This window comes from Antechinus flavipes, chromosome 3, assembly GCF_016432865.1.
Source record: "Antechinus flavipes isolate AdamAnt ecotype Samford, QLD, Australia chromosome 3, AdamAnt_v2, whole genome shotgun sequence".
NCBI classification, from domain to species: Eukaryota; Metazoa; Chordata; class Mammalia; order Dasyuromorphia; family Dasyuridae; genus Antechinus; species Antechinus flavipes.
In genome coordinates this window covers 229,893,641-229,914,228 of record NC_067400.1, presented here as the reverse complement: position 1 = coordinate 229,914,228, position 20,588 = coordinate 229,893,641, and the positions used below count along the sequence as shown (strand labels likewise).

Here is a 20,588-nt window from a genome sequence, read left to right as displayed (position 1 = left end):
AATAAAAACTACCATGAGCTATAAAATCATATGTTGTAATAATCTTTTAAAAAAAACTCTTTACCTCATAAGGAGCAAAGAAAAAAAATCAAAATATTGAAAATAGATTGCATTATAATTCTTCTGAATGAATATAAATCATTTTTCCTCCCCCTACCAATAAACACAATATAGGTGTGTTCTTTTTTATCATAAAGTAGCAAAGGATGTAACTGGGAAAAAAAGGAAGCCTACCAATGTGACCTAATAGTTATGAATACTACTAGTTAAAAAACAAAAGAATAATATTTTTAAACAAGTTCAATAAGCTTATTAAAAAGTGTGTGTTGTGTGTATGTGTGTTTTTTAATAAATTTCAAACTGATGTTGACAAAATCACCAAACCACAGACTATTAGGTCTGGAAGAGATCTTAGCCACCAAGTAATGCAATTACCTGATAAATTTTGAGTTGCAGGAATTGAATCCCAAGAAACAATGTCACTTGTTGGAGATCACACAGCAAGTCAGAAGCAAAACTATGTCTAAAACAACCCACATATCCTGATTTCAAGTTCATTACACTTTGTACTACTTCAAAACGACCATATTAGAACTATCACTACAGGTCTTAGATGACAAAATAACCAAAGGAAAAAAGTATATAGAAACTTCTCAACTTAAAAAATATTCACTAATACAAAGAGCTGATTACGCCCCACCCAGGAATTCCCAAATAACAAATATTAATTTATTATCATCCACTAGTAACTCCGTACACCTAAAATAATAAACTTCTCTTTATACTATTTATGATAAGTAGAGTAGCTAGGTCAATTGGCCCATGGTTCTTATCACCTTCAATCACAGGCATTTAAGAAATAAAATGGATGAGACAATATTTGTAATGTACTAAGTATTGTACCTAGCACATAGTAGATGCCATATAAAATCCTATTTTATTCCTTTTCCACCTCCTAGACAGTAAATTAGACATAAAGAAACAATTTGCATCAAATTAGAATTTCCACATTGGGAAAATTTCACCCCTAGCTGGGTGAAATCACATCTGGATTCTCAATGCAATTCCACTTATGTTTTCCCTTCCTCTCTACCCTTTCCCCACACCCTACCCCCTGGATTTATAGATCCAGAGCCAGAAGGAATTTAGAAGGTCAGTTAGAAAAACCCTTCATTTGACAGATAAAAGAAACAGACCTGAAGAGATGATGCATATCAGTCAAGGGCAGGGTTCACAACTGCAAATTGAATATTTTCCACTGTACCACTGCACCACTTCTGAAACATAAACTCATGAAGGTACCTATTTTATCCATGTATTAGCTTACTCTGTATTTTCCCTAGCGCAATAATACCAATGTAAGGTATTCCTATTATAATATGATCTCATTTAACTAGAATGCTCAGTGAATAAAAGTCTAAAAACTTGTCTTTTCCAATCAATTAAGAATTAAGAATAAATTTGCTTTTTTGTTGTTCCAAACACTCTTGGAAATATTTCTAAAATCTAAAAATAACAGCTAACATTTACATAAGGCAGGTAGGTGGCATGATAGACACCTGGCATCAGGAAGGTCTGAGTTCAAATCCAGTTTGACCCTGAGCAAGTCCCTTAACCTCTGCCCCAGTTTCCTCATCTGTAAAATGAGGATAAAAATAGCACCTGCTTCTGTGGGTTGTTGTGAAGATCAAATAAGATAACAACTGTAAAGCACTTGCCACATAGCAGATGCTATAAAAATTTTAGCTATTTTCATCATTTTTTTAAATATATAGTACAGTTTAAGATTTGCAAAGCACTCTACAAATATCTAACTTTATCTTCACAAAATCCTTAGAAAATAGATGCTATTATTCTCCCCATTTCACATATGAGGAAACTGAGGTAAAGAGATTAAGTGATTTGCCCAGTCACATAATAATAACTATCATTTATCTAGAATTCTAAGATTTGCAAAGAATTTTTGTATCATCTCATTTGATCCTCACAACAACCCTAGAAGATAGATGCTATTATCATTCCCATTTATATTTTATTTCAAATGCTAGAGATATCAAAGATGAGGAGTTATCTACTTATTTAAGTATATTTGGATTCAAAAAGTACTGTCTCCTAGAACATAATCTCATTTTAAAAGGTTCTTGTTGGTATTTTTTCATCTCTTACATAAGAGTGTTGGCTACCATTTGCCTTTTCCTAAAAATATATCATAGAATAAATTACAGCTGACAGTTCCAATTAAATTTAGTTCCAGCTGACTTTTTTTTTTTTTTTTTTTGCTTTTACTGTAAATCTCAGTACAAAATGGAAATTCATTGAAATTAAGACCTCGAAATTGGGAGGTTATATATTATAGAAAAGCAAAAAAAAATAGTCAATCAGGTTCCCCTTGAACCCAATGCCTTACAAACTATATACACACACAAATCTTTCACAAGATATCATATTATTCTAGTCTCATAAGGTTATAGAAATTATTTTAACAGCTATAACAACCTCACAAATAATCTAAGAGTAGATTATTTTGGCAGAAATCTGTTTATAGATTTAACAATAAGTGAAAATGTTCTAATAACCCAAGACAATTCCAAAAGTCTCATGATGGAAAATGCTATCTATAATATGAACAGGCAATCTTCAGATGAAGAATTAAAACTATTTCTAGTCATAAGAAAAAATGCTCTAAATCCCTACTGACTAGAGAAATGCAAGTTAAGACAACTCTAAGGTATAACTTTATACAGCTCAAATTGGCTAAGATGACAAGAATAGATAATGATAAATATTGGAGAGGATGTGAGAAACCTGAGACATTAATAACACTGTTGGTGGAGTTGTGAACTGATCCAACCATTCTGAAGAGCAATGTGGAACTATGCCCAAAGAGCTATTAAAGAGCCAAAGGCAACTCTTGATCCAGCATATGTGTCCATTGGGTCTGTATCTCAAAGAGAACATAAAAGGAGAGAAAGGGACTCACATGTGCAAAAATATTTATAATAGTACTTTTTGTAGTGATAAGAAGCTAGGAAACTGAGTGGATGCCCATAAGTTGGAGAATGGCTGAAAAAATTATTATTAATGTTATGAAATTTATTGTTCTAAAAGAAACAGGATGATTTCAGAGAGACCTTACAGGAACTGATGCTAAGTGAAGTGAGCAGAGCCAGGAGATCATTGTATAGGACAACAAGATTATGTGATGATCAATTCTAACGGATGTGGTCCCTTTGAACAATGAGAAAATTTAGGCCAAATTTAATAAAATTGTGATGGAGAGAAACATCTGCATCCAGAAAGAGGACTGTAGGGAGTGAATGTGGATTACAACATAGTATTTTCACCTTTTTTGTTATATGCTTTTTTCCTCTCTTCTTTTTTTCCTTTTTGATCTAATTTTTTTTGTGTGTAGCATGATAAATGTGAAAATATATATTGAACAGCACATGTTATTTGCTGTCTAGGGGAGAGGATAAGGGGACAGGAAGGAAAAAAATATGAACACAAGGTTTTCCAAAGGTGAATGTTGAAAACTATCTTTGCTTGTATTTTGAGAATAAAAAGCTATTTTTTTAAAATGCTATTCATATCCAGAGAAAGAACTATGGAGTCTGAATGGAGATGGAAGCAGACAATTTTCACTTTTCTTTTTGTTTTTTCTTTCTCATGGCTCTTTCCCTTTTTTCTGATTCTTTTTCACAATATGACTAATGTGGAAATATATTTAATATGATTATACATGTACAACCCATACCTGATTGTCATCTTAGGAAGAGGGGAGGAGAAAAAATTTGGAAATTAAAATATTATAAAAGGGAATACTATCTAGTAGTAACTAGAAAAAATACTATTAAGTGGGAAAACAAACTTTTTTTAAAAAAGATTACGTTCCACTTTTTTAATGTTCAATTAAATTAATGAGAGAATAGAATGTGATAAAGGGGGGGGGGGGAGTGAAGAGAAAAGCATTGGATGGGTAACAAATGAAGTTCTCAATGTTGAGTGGAAAATCACCTGGACTTATTCACCCAAGAAAAATTATAACATGAGGATATAACACTATCAGGAAAAAAATAAATTGTGAAATAAATCATTTTCATGCTGAACTTCGCAAACAATTTTACTACTCTTAAGGAAAATTTACATATTCCAAAGTTCATAATACTACAAATAGGTGTTCCAAATCTTTCCACCACACTTTCCTATATATCCAAGAGACCTTGCTTCTGATTTTGCTTTAAAAGAAAGGGGAGAGAGAAAAATCTCATCTTATCGATTTCACACTTCATCATTTCTTCTTTTGCTCCAATCTGAGGAAAAATGTGTTTTTCTTGCAAAGAGCAACTCAAACTCACTGACTATAATTAGTTGATCCTTTGAATAATACTCCCTCTCTCACCCCTTCAACCTCAACTTTATCAGAATTCATTAATTTTTTTCTCAAAACCACCCCTTTTCCAAATTTCACCTTTTCTATACAAGGTGCACAATCTTTCAGTGTCGAGGTTTTATAATTTCATTCTCAACTTTTCCCTGTTCCTCACTCCATATAATCTAATCAGTTACCAAATCTTCCTTTCATAAGTGAACCCTCAATAAAAAACCACCACATATATTCACTACCTCTACTTCCTCTCCATTACCATGATTTCTCACCATCAACCACTGAAAGTGCCTTTACCAAGGTCACCAATCAACTTCTAAAAGTAAACCTAATGATTTTCCAATACCTCCTCCTCCCTTTAGCTTTTAACAGAAGCTCACCATCCCAAATCCTCTCTCTTCTCTTGTCCTCATGTTTGATCTCTCCTGCCTTCTGACTATTCCTTCTCTATTGAATCATCATGGCTCTATATCCTAAGTGCTCTTCTCTCTTTATGTTCTTTTCCTTAACCATTTTAGCAACTAATGTTTCAAATCTTTATATGAAATTTTAATTTCTCCCCTGAATTCTGACCTTTGTACACTATTAACACATCTCACACTCCAATAAATATATTTCTCCTATTTATTACTCCAAATTTCCCAATTTCTAATGAGAGCGCAACCATTGCTTCCATTTTGAAAGTTTGATCCCTTCCCAGTCCAAACCTTTCAGTTGTTATTGTTCTCTCCTTCCTCAAGTTATCTTCTATTTACTTGTATCTGTGTCTGTATGTATGCACAAAAACCCATGTCTTTCCAATAAAATATAACCCCTTTAATGTGTTTTGCACATTAGTACTTAAATCTTTGCCATACTAAACTGAAAGTCTTGCCTATAATTTAGGGAAACCACAGGAAACAGGAGAAATGAGAATATATAAATAATAGCATGTAAAATGTTGCAGGATACAAAAATAAAGCTCTAATGGCAAAGGAAGCATATACTAGTAAGTCAATAGGGAATCAAAATTATGTTAAAAACTAGCATCTGGGTTAAAAAAAAAAAAAGAATGCAACAGATACGGGGAGTTCTATTGACATAAGAGAATATAAAAAACTATGGGATTGATAAAAGAGTGTTTAGAATGAGGATCTAAGTAACAATGTTTCATACAAGGCACAATCTAATTTTAGTAATGAAAAAAAGTCACCTTATTTTAAGTGGCATGCACATAAATATCAGCTTTAATTTGGTCACACAATGGCAAGAACAAGGAAATTTTTTTAAAGATGTAAATTTCAAAAATTTCATATATTTAACAAGTCTGTTGAGTCTTTCTGGAGTCAGAATCAATGCTACAAGATCGCCCAACAGAAGTATAGTGTAAAATCAGCATTATGCTGATTGTAGAGATCAGTTTTTCCTGTAAATCAGAAATAGCCATGACAATTATTAATATTAGCAGAAATCTCAACACAGTGATTATAGCCAAAATACAGGAAGGAGACAATGGATCACAATATTCCAATTTCGAAGGAAGAGTATGAAGAGGAAAAGTTTTCTAAGAATATTTTTTTCACACTGAAGTAAAATTTACCACAATGAAAAGTGAAAAAAAAAAAAAAGTACAAAAAGGCTCATAAAGCCTTGAAGATAATGAAACACAACTCAACCATGAAAAAGATTTGAAAGGAAAAAGGATGCATATGTAATTTTAAAAAAGAAAAAAACTTTCCCAAAGATAAGACAAAAACAGTGAAGCCAAAGGGTGAAATTCAAATAGTTGTTTTTTTAAATTTTGAATAAAAGGAATTGTAGTTGAAAGAGAAATTTGAAAATTCAATTGAGTCACTAACATTTTCAAATGATTCTTTTGTTTTTTAGTCATTTTTTTGTACTTTTTGGATATAGCCTCCTGGCATTCTTATTAGAAAGGACTTCAAAATTATCAGGAATACATACAGAAAATATTTTACAATTTGTATAAGGTAACAACTAAGCAAAAAGAAAAGCCAATTATTTAGAACAGAACAAAGTTTTATGTTTACAATAAAAAGGATGACCCTTCATGTGGAAACACACCTCTTATGAATGAATATATTTCTCTATAATGGGCAACCTTCTTAAATTCGGGAATGCAAAGTAAGCTGTCAAGCTGGAATAGTTAACTTAAATGAGAAAGCATTTCTACTGCATAATTCCTTATTAATACCACTGCAGGCTGTTCATGTCCATCACATACTTCTCTAATGTCCCTTGCATGATCAACTCATCAGACACTTTAATACTTAATATTAAGTATTAAACTTAACACAACAACTCAGCAACAATATCAGAAAAAAAAAAAAAAGCGTTGGTTTCAGGGGAAATTTTATGGCCATTAAAAGAACTCAGCAATTTCCAAAAAACAAACCATTCCCTTTCTTCTTTAATTTTGGGACATAATAGTATCTAACACATACAGAGTGATGGGACAAGCATCCAACTAAATATTACAGTATAGAAAATAGGCATTCTTTATCCATTTGTTTTTTCCTGTGTAGGTGGTTAACCAATCTCCTGAATGAAATTTAAGTGTGTAACAAAACATAAAGACAAAGACCAAGATTCATACCAGATAGGCAAGTATGGATGGGCTGCAATCTTCATCAATGGGGGGAATATTCATAAGAATGAGATTCAAGATGCATCTGAGAGTTGCAGTATGTACAGGTACCATGAAGAGTGCCAAATTTGGAATCAGAAAGACCTTCCTCATCTACCTAGTAAATGTATAGCCCTGAGCAAGTATCTTAACTTCATTCTCTTTCCTCATCCAGAAAAAGAGAATAATATTGCTTCTGTACTAGAGCTGATAAAGAGAATTAAGACATCACACACAAACACACATACAAACACATACACACATACACACATACACGCACACACATATGCTCACTTCCATTTACGAGACTTTCTGAAATATTGTAGGGCTTGATAAAATAAAAACATATAGAAGTTTTCACCATTTAAAGAAGAATATCTCCTCTGGGAGGAATTTGTGCTGGATCTCCTTCTATTTCAATAGTCATTATCTTTTGACATGTAAACATATTTTCCATTTTTATGCCTCAATCCATATAGAATATCATTAAACAAGTTTTCTCTGTTATACCTTTCAAGAAATAATGAATAATGTTCATGTATGCATGGGAAACACTTTGAAGAGAAGCCTTTGAAGAAGTTTTTTAAATGGACCAAATCAATGTTGGGGGGTTAATATTAATAGTCAACAAGCAATAAGCACACTGAGAACTCAGAAATCTTACATTTTTCAGATAATTGTGTGATGGTAAAGACATGTAGGTACTATGGAATACCACTTGTGAAACCTTGCCTGTTCCCTGCAAATATCTACATTAATTGATGTCCTCCACACATATAAAAATGTTTTATAGACAGAAATAATTATTAAGATTGCTCAGTTATCTTTTTTTTTTTAAATAAGGTTCAATTTTTTTTCTTCCTGAATATATACTTATTCTCCCTCAGTTGTGTAGCTTTTTTTTGACCATAACAGAGAAGTTCCTTCTCACGGGGCACAGCTAACAAGACCCAAGGACTCTGTTTCTAGTCCTGGTCAAGAGTTCCTAGATATAAAGCAAAGAAGAAGAGGGGGAATCCCTGCCACTTGAAATCAGTACAAGACTCTCAGCCCTTCCTCCAAGGTATAGAATTTTAACTCTCCCTTGCTTTCTTGGTGAGGACAGGAAGTCCTATCCCACAAAGGCTACCAAGAGTCCTACTTCCAACATTGGTCAGAGACACCTAAAAGAAATAGAAGATTCCCTTACTGTTGAGGCATGGAGTTTAGGTACAACTGCAAAGATTCTTGGCAGAGCCCTGGTCAGTGATTTCTGAATCTAGAAGGAAAGGGGCTTCTGCAACTGAAGGACAAGGTAGAATGATCTGGCCCTCATCCTCCGTGGAGAACAAAGTAAGGTAGGAAGGCTTCCCATCCCACCCATCTTGTCCATAGAAATGGAACTAGTTCTACTAACAACTAAATCTCAGCTTTGGTAAGTAGGTCATGAGCAAAAGGGAGGTATCAGTGATCCAGATTTGGCCTATTATCTGATTTGGTTAGATTCTAACAGGAAGCAACAACTCCAAGAATCATTATAAGCTTTATTAGCAGTATACTGTGAATAGGGCCCAGTGGCCAGCAGGGCAAACAGTGAAATCTATAAGATAGAATAGGGAAGAGAAGAGGGAGAAAATTATCCCAGAGGGGTAGAAGGAGAGGGATTACCTCCACTCAAGGAGTTAAATAATACATGTAAAATGGAAGAGTTAATCTCTGGGCATCAGTCAAGGACAAGACACATAAAAGACTGACAACAATGGCCCCAATGACTAAGAATTTCAGTGGAGTTTTTCTAGTTTTCCCCCACCTATTACGAGAGGGATAGGCTACATATAAGTAGAGCTTATCTCTAGATGCAGAGTAGGTGAATGTTCTAACTTCAGACCATCCCAACAGAGACAGCCTTAGGCCAAGAATCAGGGTAAGAACGGTAACTTATCAAAACACAGTCAGAGAGGAACAAGACATGGCAATAAAAGAGTCAGCAAACCAGTTAGTAAATTTCCATAGTCAAATAAAACTGTCCCAAGTCAAAGTTATAAGATGGGCCCAGGTGACAAAATGGGAGTTTAAAGAAACATCAAAAGATAGCAGACTACAAGCTATTTTTCCCATCTTTCTTTTGTTTAATGTCATTTCCTCAAGAACCATATCTAAAACAAATGTTCAGATTCCAAAGGTGATGAGAAGTATAATCTTCCTCAGCAACTTCCCTAACTTTGTCAAAAAAGTATTCCTGAGACTTCTGGCTACAATCTATAAGCCTTTGGCCTTTTATTCCTTACTCTTGAACAAATATTTTCCACATATTTTTGCTATTCTAAATAACTGAGTATAACTTTGCACTAAAGTCACTGAGAATATAGGGTAATGCTATTTGGAACAAGTACTTAGTCAAGATCTTTGTAGAATTTCTCTATTTTTTTCCAGTCTGTACAATAAATGTTGGCACATAGGCTTCAGATACTTTCATGATGAACCTTTTACAAATATTTTTATAAATCACAGCTACATAGGGTAATCAAATGTCATATAAAGTAATGCTTCCTGCTGTCTTTGGGTACATATTAAAGCAAGTTCTACCAACAAAATTAGGAGTCATTAATTCATTTAGCTACAACTTCTATCTTCCACTAGGTGTACAGCAGATAGAATGCTAGCCTGGAGTTAAGAAGATATATATCTTCCTGAATTCAAACCCAGCCTCAGACATTTACTAGCTATGTGACCCTGACCAAGTCACTTGATCCTGTCTGCCTGAGTTTCCTCATCTGTAAAATGAGCTGGAGAAGGAAATGGCAAATCACTTGAGTATCTCTGAATCCAAATGAGGTCTCAAGGAGTCAGACATTTCTGAAATGACTGAACAACTAGGCACTGTTTTGGATGCTGAGGATACAAAAAAATAAAACAATTCCTGCACTCAAAGAACTAATATTCTACTGGGAGAAAGAATATTTAACACCAAAAGAAAAAAAAATTGATTATAAAAGTATATTCAAATTAACTTCTAGGGGCATGTACGCTAGTATCTGCAGAAAATCATCTCAAATAGGCTTCCTGTAGAAAAATGGCACTTGAGCTCAGTTTGAGGGGTAACAAAATATTGCTGGGGAGAGGGAAGACTTCCAACAACTTTTGCAATAGTACAGATATGGGGAATAAAACTCCATATATGGGGAATAGGAAGTAAACAAGAGGCTTTTCCAACAAAATCTTCAGTTCAACTTCTATTTGATCCCCTTCTCCATACCTGGAAAAAAACACTCAGGCACATTGAAACCACTAAACATAAATGCCATTTTTCCACTTGTTGCTTTCTGTATCTTATCATAACAGCAGAAAAGATGATTATCACTGCTTAATAGCTAAGCATGAACTAGGGAGGGAAACAAATTTCTTTCCCTTCTAGCCCATTAGGGTTCCAGAAGAGATAATAATAACATCTGAAAACAAACCAGTGGGCTTTCATCATTACTGAGAACTTAAAAGGTAAAATTACATTTCCAAAGAAGATTATGTATAGAATAAAATGAATGATACTTAAAATTACACGTTTTTTCCCCAAAGATTATAAATATGATTCTTTCCTGTCTTTCAGTATCCTAGTTTTGTATTTTCTCTGTCATTAATACCTTTAGATGTTCTCCTTTGCTTCCCTCCTCTCATCACACCACAAAGAAGATATTTTAAATAAAATAAGGCAAGAGAATTTACATCTGGAAGGTGTTTTAAACCCTAACTTAACCTCTTCCTTTTATGGAGATAAGGAAATTTAGCCAAGGAATTTGTAAGATCATAGATTTTGTGTTCAAAGGAATTTTAAGAGTTATTTAAGCCAATTGCCTCATTTTACAAATAAGGTAAATAAGGCCCAGAGAAGTTATCTGACTTATCCAAAGTCAAATTGATAGAAAGTGACAAAAGTAAAATTTGACTTCGGCTCTTCTGACTCCAAAAGCCTTTTTTCACTGCACTATGCTGCCTCATTTCACAGCTGAGCAAGCTGAAATAGAAAGAAGCTAAGCAATTGAGAGGGTTGTAGGTTTGAAGCAGGAAAGGACTTTAGAGCTCATCTACCAAATTCTCCATTATATTGATGAGAAAACAGAAGCCCAGAAAAATTAGATGATTTCAGAGAGACTGCTAGGGAGAGTACAGAAGATGGAGAGATGGGCCTAGAATCAGGAACACCTAAGTTCAAATCCTATCTCCGATATTTTGGAGCTCTGTGAATCTGGGCAAATCACTTTACCTAAATTTGCCTCAATTTCTTCAACTATATTAAAATGAGAATAACAGCACCTATCTCCAAGGGTCAGGGAAATTAAAAGAAATAATTATAAATTGTTTAAGCTTATTATCTGACACAAAAAAGCACCATACAATGCTATTATTATCATTATGTTTCCACCTTTAGAATTCCTTGTTGCAAACCATGATTCCTTAAGATTGAAGCTAGAACAAGCTACCCACCACTTCCTGCCAGAGAGGCAATGGATTTAAAATGCAGAAAGACATATATTTCTGGACATAATCAATGCAGAAATTTGTTTTGCTACATTGTAGATTTTCGTTATGAAGGTTTTTCTCTTTCATTTTTCTAAAATGTTGAACTGAGTTATGGGAAGAAAGAAGTGAGGAGAAAAAACAAATGCATGTAAAAAACTAAATTTTTAATTTTTTTTAATTTCAAAACTCAGCTCAAACAGTATTTTATATATGAATCTTTTCCTCAATCCCTCTCCTAGATCCAAGTTCCCTTCTTCCCAAAATTACTTTGTATTGTATGTGTTTGGTGTCTTAAAAGTCTAAGTATAATTTTAAGCTATTAAAAACATATGCATATACATGTTCATATATCTATGACCAACATCCCCATAGGTTTATGGTAAAGGAAGAGATGATAATACATAGATTCACAAATAGATTTAGATAATTCTCAATGAATCTGTAGTCTAAAGCAATCTTTATGTCAGAAGGGGACAGGTTTAGGAAAGTTAGGGCAAAAAGCTATCATCCAATAAAGAGGTGGAAATAATTCAAAAGCTGGAAAATCTTAGCATGTATCAGAAGATGAAACTGTAATCAAATTAAGTACAAGTAAAAATAAACAGGCAAAAAAAAATAAATCAAATCAAAAGGTATGGTTCAAGAAGTCTGTCACCCTCCCTCCCCACCTTGGGGAAATAAATTCATTCATTCATTCATTCATTTATTTGATTAGCTAGCTAGCTATTGATTGACTGATTGCCCACAGCAGCATACTAAAACTCCTCCATACTAAAACAAAAAGAAGTTGAAATTGGCATCAGTAGAGGAAATACTCACATAGCTGAAATCAAAAATCCTAAACTAAGGAAATAATATGTAACGCTTGACATTGTTGCAACTTATTATTTTTTCAGTATATCAATTTTTTAGTTTAGTTTTGTTCATCACCAGATAACTTAAAAAATTCAAAAGGTTGATTCAAACTACAAGACTAACATTCTAACTGGTAAGTTTCTACAAGAAAAACCAGCTAGACTAACCAATATGAAGTGGGTTCTCCCTATTGTTATCTATGTTCAAAAAACTTAGTATCTTTCAAAGTAAAGTTCTCTTTTTGAAATGAAAATCTTAACAAATTTTAATACAAGTAGTTTACCTATGTCTAGACTGACAGAAAAGTTACTAAAGAGCAAAAGATAGTAACCAAGTCATTTTTGTAGCATGAAACTAATTTTTTTTCAGACTTTGAAAATCAGAAAATATTTAGACAACTATATATTTATGGATAACAGGTAAGATACCAGTCAAAAGGACAAATGGAGAGGCAGCAAAGGGACACAGAGGAGAGAACACTGGCCTTGGAGTCAAGGCGACCTGATATCAAAGCTGGCCTCAGCAAGTGTGATCCTGTTAAAAGTCACTTAACTCTTGAAAAAAATAAAATGATTCAAAAGGACAGTATTTGGTGGTCAATGGTGAAAGTGAGGGGCTTGTCTCTGGTCTCTGAGAATTCTGTTTTCTCTCTCTACGCTGTTAATGCCAAATATTTTTCTTTCTACATTCATAGATATTTTCATATTTTCAAACTCTTGTTATTTTGAGAAAGAGACAGAGACAAACATATATGATATTCTATGAAAAATTATTTCCGTCCTGAAACTTCTTGGAATCCTATCCATCAGAGTAAAAGGTACTGAAATTGTACTATTGAAGAAACCTGGAGCTATAAAGAACGGAATGGTAGAAGGATCAAAACACCAAATTCAACAAGTGGCCTAGAGTCTGACACTGTTATAAACTTATTTTCTAGCTATTCATGGCCCCAAGTTGTTTTCTTGTTTAAACTATAACTTCCCTAATAATGAAATTTTGGCTTCCTTACTCAGAAATGTTTTATGAGTACCCCAACACAGCTGGGTGATCTTTCCATCAAATTGATTGATCTCTTGGTCCAAGTTTAGATCCCAGGCTCTCAGGTTATGTCCTTTGGTGTCGGCCCTCCCCTTGGCTATCTCTTAATTCTATTAACATCATCCTATGTCTGGCTCACTTCAAGTTAGTAAACTTTGCTACTTTAGAAAGAACAATAATGAGCTCAGAACTCGTGTAGAAAAAGCTGGGATATAAATTGCAGCTGAGAAAAAAGGAGATGATAATGCTTTTTAAAAGGATAAAGATAGTTCAGATTAATAATGAGTAAGAAATCACAAAACCAGAAAAGCAGAATAATATCAGAAATATAGAAAATGGTCCACATTTAAAAAAAAAAAAAAAAAGCAGCTATTAAAGTCAGTAAAAGTCAGCTTTTACTGCTGTGCCATCTCCTGCCTGATTTCCAGCCTCCAGTGGAGACTGACTGACACTCTCTCTCTCTCTCTCTCTCTCTCTCTCTCTCTCTCTCTCTCTCTCTCTCTCTCTCTCTCCTCCTCAATAGGTACCTTCTTCTGTTTCTCATGTCCCTTATTTAAGGCAGAGAAATAAAGATAGAACAAGCACAGCTTCCATCTCCTGCCTGATGTCTAGGCTTCCAAGAAAAGAGAAGAAAAACATGGACCTTCCAGCAGACTGAGGTCTATTGCATGTTACACATGACTTCTGACATCTTCAGCTTCTTCTGGGAAGAGACAAAATTTTAATTACTGATTCACATACTCATATCTGATCATAGGCTATACATTCTAAACCTCCTATAACTCATCATCCAAACCCTACTCCCTAACCACACTAACAGTCTTTATTCCTCTCAATCCACCAAAGTCTCAACCAAAATCATCCACCTATTCCACTGTGCTTTCCAGAATGTCTGCTCCATAGGCAACAAATTCATTTTAATCTTATGTCCTATCGCATTGTTTTTATCTTCAGATAGCCGCTAAGATTTGGCTTCCTACATAACACAGCCTCATCAGTCATTCTTTTCAGTACAGGCTCTTCACTCCTTGTCCTTAACTCACTTGTAGAGGTGGGGGAACTGCAATACTCCTCACCTCCCCCCCTCACTTGCTACTTTTATGTTCTCTCCCTAATACTATCACTTAGTAAACTCTCCTCTTAATTCCATATAATCTATATTTTCCAACCAATCAGCATCCTGGTAAATTGTTGTCTATCAAATTCCTTGCTCAAAGAATTCAGTATCTAGCTCACACTCTTTCTCTTCTCCCCAACTCATGCCCTCACACTACGAGACTGCAACATACACACATTCTACTCAAAAAACCTAACCTCTCAGTTTCTCAACTACTTCCTTCCCTTATTCCTCCACCCACCTCAATTACACACAAACATCACTATACTCTGATCCTGCCATCACCCGCTCCATGTTCAGGAAGTCTAAAATTATTTCATCATATTCTATTGGTTTTCTACCTCTCCTTCAACATTCCCAGACCAACCTACTCTTCATACACATTATGACCTCTAGGCCCTTGATTATACTTTCTCTCCTTTCACTCTCAACTTCCTACAGTCTAGCTTGTTGAAACTGCTCTGTCCATCACTGGCAGATTTAATAGTCTTCTTTCTCAATACTCACCTTTATGGACCACTCTAAAATATTACTATTTCCTCCCCACGTCAGTCTCAAAAACAGTAGTGGCCCTCTTGCCAAGGTATACCCCCTGTATATGTACAAAAGATCCCATTCTATCCCATCTTCCTCAGCAGACAGTCCCCTCTACCATTTTCATGCTCTCATTTATCTCTCTTGCCAACAAACATGGTCCTATCTCCTCCCTCCACAAAAAAACCCTCAGTTTAGCCTTCCATCTCTGCTATCATCCTTTATCTTCTCTGCCTTTTGTGGCTTACACCTTAAAAAAACCATCTACAATCAGTGCCTTTACTTCCTCTCCTCTCACTCCCTTCTTAACTCCCTAAGATCTGACTTCTGACGTCATTCAAATAAAACTGCTTCTTGCTAACAAATTACCAATCATCTCCTAATAGCCAAACCTTTTCAATATTAACCCTTCTTCATCTCTCTGCTATAAATGACACTGTCAATCACCCTCTTCTCCTTGATACTCTCTTTTTTCTTAGGTTTTCAGGACAAATTTTCCCAATTCTTCCATCTATCTGATCACTCCTCAATTTTCTTAATGGGATCCTCAAACATATCACACCCTCTAAATCTATGTGTCTAAAAAGGTTCAGTCCTAGATGTCTTGTCTTCTCTTCTCCCATCTATACTTCTTCACTTGGTGATTTTTCATCAGCTCCCACTGATTTAATTACCATCTCAAATTTAATCTTTTCTGTCCTATACTAACTTCTCTGCTGGCCTCCAATCTTGCATCTCCAACAGCCTTTTAGACATCCAATAGATATTTCAAACTCACAATGTCCAAAACTAAACTCATTATTTTTTCCCCAACCCACCCTCTAATCCCAAACTTTCCTAATCATCATCCAAGATACCACCAGCCTCTAACTCTCCTGAGTTCACAATACAGCTCTTGCCCTCCACTCCCCAGTACCTCTCACCCTCGCTCACCCCCACCCCATTCAATCCAATATTTCCAAGGCCTGTTGAATTCAGCTTTGCAACATCTTTTCCACATGCCTCCTTTTCTTCTCTGATACCTCTACTATCCTACCCCCTACCTAAGCCCTCATCACCGTAACAGTAGCCTGCTAGTTGGTCAGCCTGCCACAAGTTTGTTTATCACCACTTCAGGTCATTCTCCATTCCACCACCAAAGTGAATTTCCTAAAGCATCAGTTCTCAGACCATAAGTCCCTCCCTCCATCAGTAAGTTCCAGCTACCTGCCCCCAATATCCAAAACATATCACCTCTAACATCCAAAACAAATGCCCCATTTGTTGTCCAAAACTCTTCATAACCTAGCCTCTCCTTTCATCTTTTAGTCCTTTCACACCTTGTATCTATACTCCCCATTTATATAATTCTCTGTTCAAGTAAAAAGGGCTTACTGATTGTTCTACAAAGATGACACTCAGCTCTAGAAATTTTCTCTGGCTGCCCCCCATCCTAGAATCTCTCTCTCCTTAGGTCCACCTCCTGGCTTCCTTCAGATGCCAGATAAAATCCCACCCTCTATGGTAAGTAAGCCTTCCTGACCCCTCTTAATTCTAGTACCTTTTGTTAATTGTTACTTATCATGTATATAGCTTGTTTGCATAAGTGTTTATATATCCTTCACTAAACTATGAAGGCAGAGTCTCTTTTCTTCTTTATATCCCTAGTGCTTAGCACAATGTGGGACACATAATGGGAGTTTAATAAATGCTCACTGACTACTGATTGAAAGTTAAACACTGTGGTTCAATGTTGTTTTCTTTGGGTATGTTTCCACAAAATGGACAGCATTTAGTTACTACAAATGAAATGGTATATGTATATAATCCCATCAATTCTCTGAATTGGTCTAGTATATTCCATTTGTGATTTCAAAGGAAAGAAAATGACAAACTTATCTCAGGGGAAAATGAAAACATAATAAACACTCATACAAAAAAAATGTTCAAATTTAACAAAAATTTCTGAAGGAGTCAGTAGAAGAGGATGTGCTTAGAAACAATGAAGACCCAAGTGTGAAGATCTACATAAGGAACATTACTAATTGTGCCCTGGGGAAAGAAAATACACTCTGGGTATTTTCCAGAAACTCTAGTTGTCATGCCTAATTACTTATATTTTTCTTACTATTAAAAATTATACTACTTTTAAAAATATAGTCTCAGAATTTCAAATTAATCAGTCAAATTTTTTGGTTTTGGTTTTAATTTTCTGGGGGGATAGAGTAGTAAAAAAAAAAAAAAGGTCATACACCAATACTATCTCTGAAAATTCTATTAAGAGCCGATGACATAAGGAGGTCATATACCCCCTTATACCATAAAATGGTCATATAATCACGAATCATATAAATAAAAGCACCTTAATATAATTACATCTAAAACTTTTTAAAACTAAAGAAAAATGAATACAAAATGTTATTCAATAAATATAACAAACAATTTAGTTCTTTTTTATCATCAAGCAAGAAAGAATAAGAAGAAAAAATGAGGAAAAACGTCACAATCTCTGTATTTGACAAAACTCTGATTTAAAAAATATCTTTTTAAATCTAATTAGACTGTAAGAGAATTTGTTTCTAAAGTTTTAATCCATATTGAAAATTTAAAAATACTAACATTTTTGAAATCTTCTCATTCTCAACCTATTCTAGATAACAAGTTGTGGCATTTCATTTCACAAAAAGAATTATCTATTTTCAAAAGACAATAATATCTTGCTCACTTTTAACATGCTGAAGATAATGACTTTTGAAAACAAGTTCTCTACCCCTCATTTTCTTCATTTGTAAAAAGAGAAAATTAGATGAAATCCCTTCTAGCCAATAAGAGCCTATTTTTATACTTTAAATCCTCTAGATTTAACCACAAGAAATCAGATCTTGGTGCTGACCTAAAGGCTAGATAAAATTAAATCAAAGGGTAGATTCAATCTCCATATCAGGGACAATTCTCATTCCTACTCCATAGAGAGAATGCAGAAAATTATCTCCTAATTGTTGGGATATCAATTATCATTTCTACACAAACAAAATTAAAAGACATGAATAGTTTTAGGAAAAACTTCAAAACATAGATTTAATCTTTTTGAAATGAAAAAATTATTTTAAACATAATCTGTTATGACAGACATTACACCAAGATCCAAAAAGGCAGAAAAATTATTTTTCAAAAAGAAAATGTTAACATTTTCCAAGAAATACTTCTCTAATTATTATGCTATTTAATTATTGCTTTATACTTGGTACCTGTATTCAACATGTCACCAACAAATGAAAAAATCTAACTATCCAAGATGTAAGTACTAATATTCATTTTCTAGTAAATACTACCTAAGTTAGGAACAAATAATTTATACACTGGAAAAGACTATGCAAACTAGAAAATTCTAGAAATACCTTTTCGAGGAGGTAATTCTCCATTCTGTATTACATCTGTCCCAGGATATACAATTTCTCCATCTTTGACCATTTCATTCCATAGGCCACAGAGTCCATCTCTTGTAAAAGCAAGCTAACAAAAAAAAAAAGAAAAAGAAAGAAAAAGAAAAGTATATTATAATTGATTTTAATCTATGAATTCTTAACTAATAACCCTTTTAAAAGCCTAATTTTCCACATCCATATTTTATTCAACAAACATGTAAGTACACATTACTTTCAATAAAGATGTTATTCCTTTAATAGAGAGAAGTATTACTCTTTCTTTATAAACATGCTATCCAAGAAATTATAATCTAAGTTAAAGGTATTACTCTTTCTTTATAAACATGCTATCCAAGAAATTATCATCTAAGTTAAAAGGTTAAGGTATAATAAGTATAAGCAATTATAACACAGTCTTAAAGGTCTACAAAGGAAGGAAAAACCATTTGGGGCTAAGCTAATTAACAAAATAAAACTGAATATTGCAGAAGGGCACAGGTGCAAATCAAAAGAAATGAAGAATTTAAAATAGATTTAAAATCTGTTTAAAAATGGATGAGTGACTGAAATAGGAAATCAGAGGGATGAAATAACACAACTAATTTGGAATAGGTCAGCATAAACTCAATTGTATATTTGTTAGTATTTGTTCAGGCTTATTCTCATTAATGTCAAGTTTCCATAAAAGTTTCTAACGGATATAAGATGTAACTTAAATTTTCTTTATAAACTTTCTTCACAAAGTACACAGATGATAGCACTGCTTATCATTAATAAAAAGGTATCACAATTCAGGATGGTTCATTTTCCTTTTTCCACATAGTTCACTGATTTAACTTTATTATGTAAGACTTATTGTTGATGAACTACATTGATGCTTTTTTTTTAACCTTCAACTGAATAATTATATTCCTTCAAAATGTATAAGATCTTGAAAACAGGTCTATAATTTATTTATTCAAATTAATGTTCCAGGGATATGGTAGAAAAGATCATATCCTCCAGGCACTTTAGGATAGTTTTTCCTTGAAAAAACAATTCTTGAGAACTGGATGGCTCAAAATGTTAAGTTATCAGACAGTTGAGTGAATACCCACTGCCATGGAGATATGAGGAGTTGAGCAAGTGGAACTAGGAAAAAGATAGGAAAGGAATGTCTTGTAAGTCATGCTGGTAGGTAATACAAGCAAAGGAGCTTCACTCAAAGTAACCTTAATGCTATTCCTTATTAAATATCCTTTACCCTCTCTAGATAATTAAATCTCCTTTGATAACTGCTGAGTTATCTCAGACCTAGGAGTGTCTCATTTTCTTCCAATATCAAACCTATATTATTGAGGGGAAGGATCTGAGTCAGGGCCATCTCAAAATAAAGGATAATTAGCATCCTTAAGCATCTTTACCTCTATAAATAGCAACATAAAATTACAGAAGCATATCAACATATAGAATTTTCATGAGATATAACTTGCTGGGATTTAATTTTATGTTCATAATTTAAAATTCAAACTTACAAAATTATACTTTGTAGAATCTGCTAAAATGCACAGCCAAAATGAAAAGATAATTCAGCAGTGCTTCAACTACTGAATTCACAGCACAATTTTATGTAGTATAGCATATACCTCAGAATTAAAAAACAGGATATTGACTGAGCTGACAAAACATTTCCCACAACAAATGTATTTCTTTAGAAGTTGCAAAAATTGAATTTTTCTAAATTCATTTCATGTGCACTAGAGAAGTTCAATATTTAAATGAATGAATATAAAATAGATACAATTTATGCGTATATACAATTAATTTATACAATAAATATGATATTATACAATAAATAATTTTATAGCATGTATTATGTCTAAATTTTTAAAGAGTCTCTGAAATTTTCTTAAAGGAATCTAATCCATTCTCTTCTTTTATAATCCTGGGTCCAACCAATTGTGCATTTATTTTGTCTAAGTTCAAAAACAGTAAACGCCATAGGTTATCCATCTAAGTCAAAGGCTTTTACCTTTTTTGTGTATCATATGCCCCATGAGAAAATAACAAAGCCTATAAATTTTTTTTCAAAATAGAATTTTCTTAATTCCTAATTAAGGGAAATAAACATTTTTTAGAAGTTAGTAAAAAAAAAAA

At 33.7% G+C, this 20,588-nt stretch overlaps 1 protein-coding gene across 3 annotated transcripts in view; it reads right to left on the bottom strand.

Moving 5' to 3' along the window:
* HERC2 (HECT and RLD domain containing E3 ubiquitin protein ligase 2) overlaps window positions 1–20,588 on the bottom strand; it is a 213,766-nt gene that overhangs the window by 180,079 nt on the left and 13,099 nt on the right. For all 3 annotated transcript variants that reach the window (XM_051984643.1, XM_051984641.1, XM_051984642.1), the window contains exon 3: window positions 18,426–18,540. In XM_051984643.1, coding sequence (XP_051840603.1) covers window positions 18,426–18,540 — 115 coding nt within the window. The remainder of the gene's footprint in view (window positions 1–18,425; window positions 18,541–20,588) is intronic.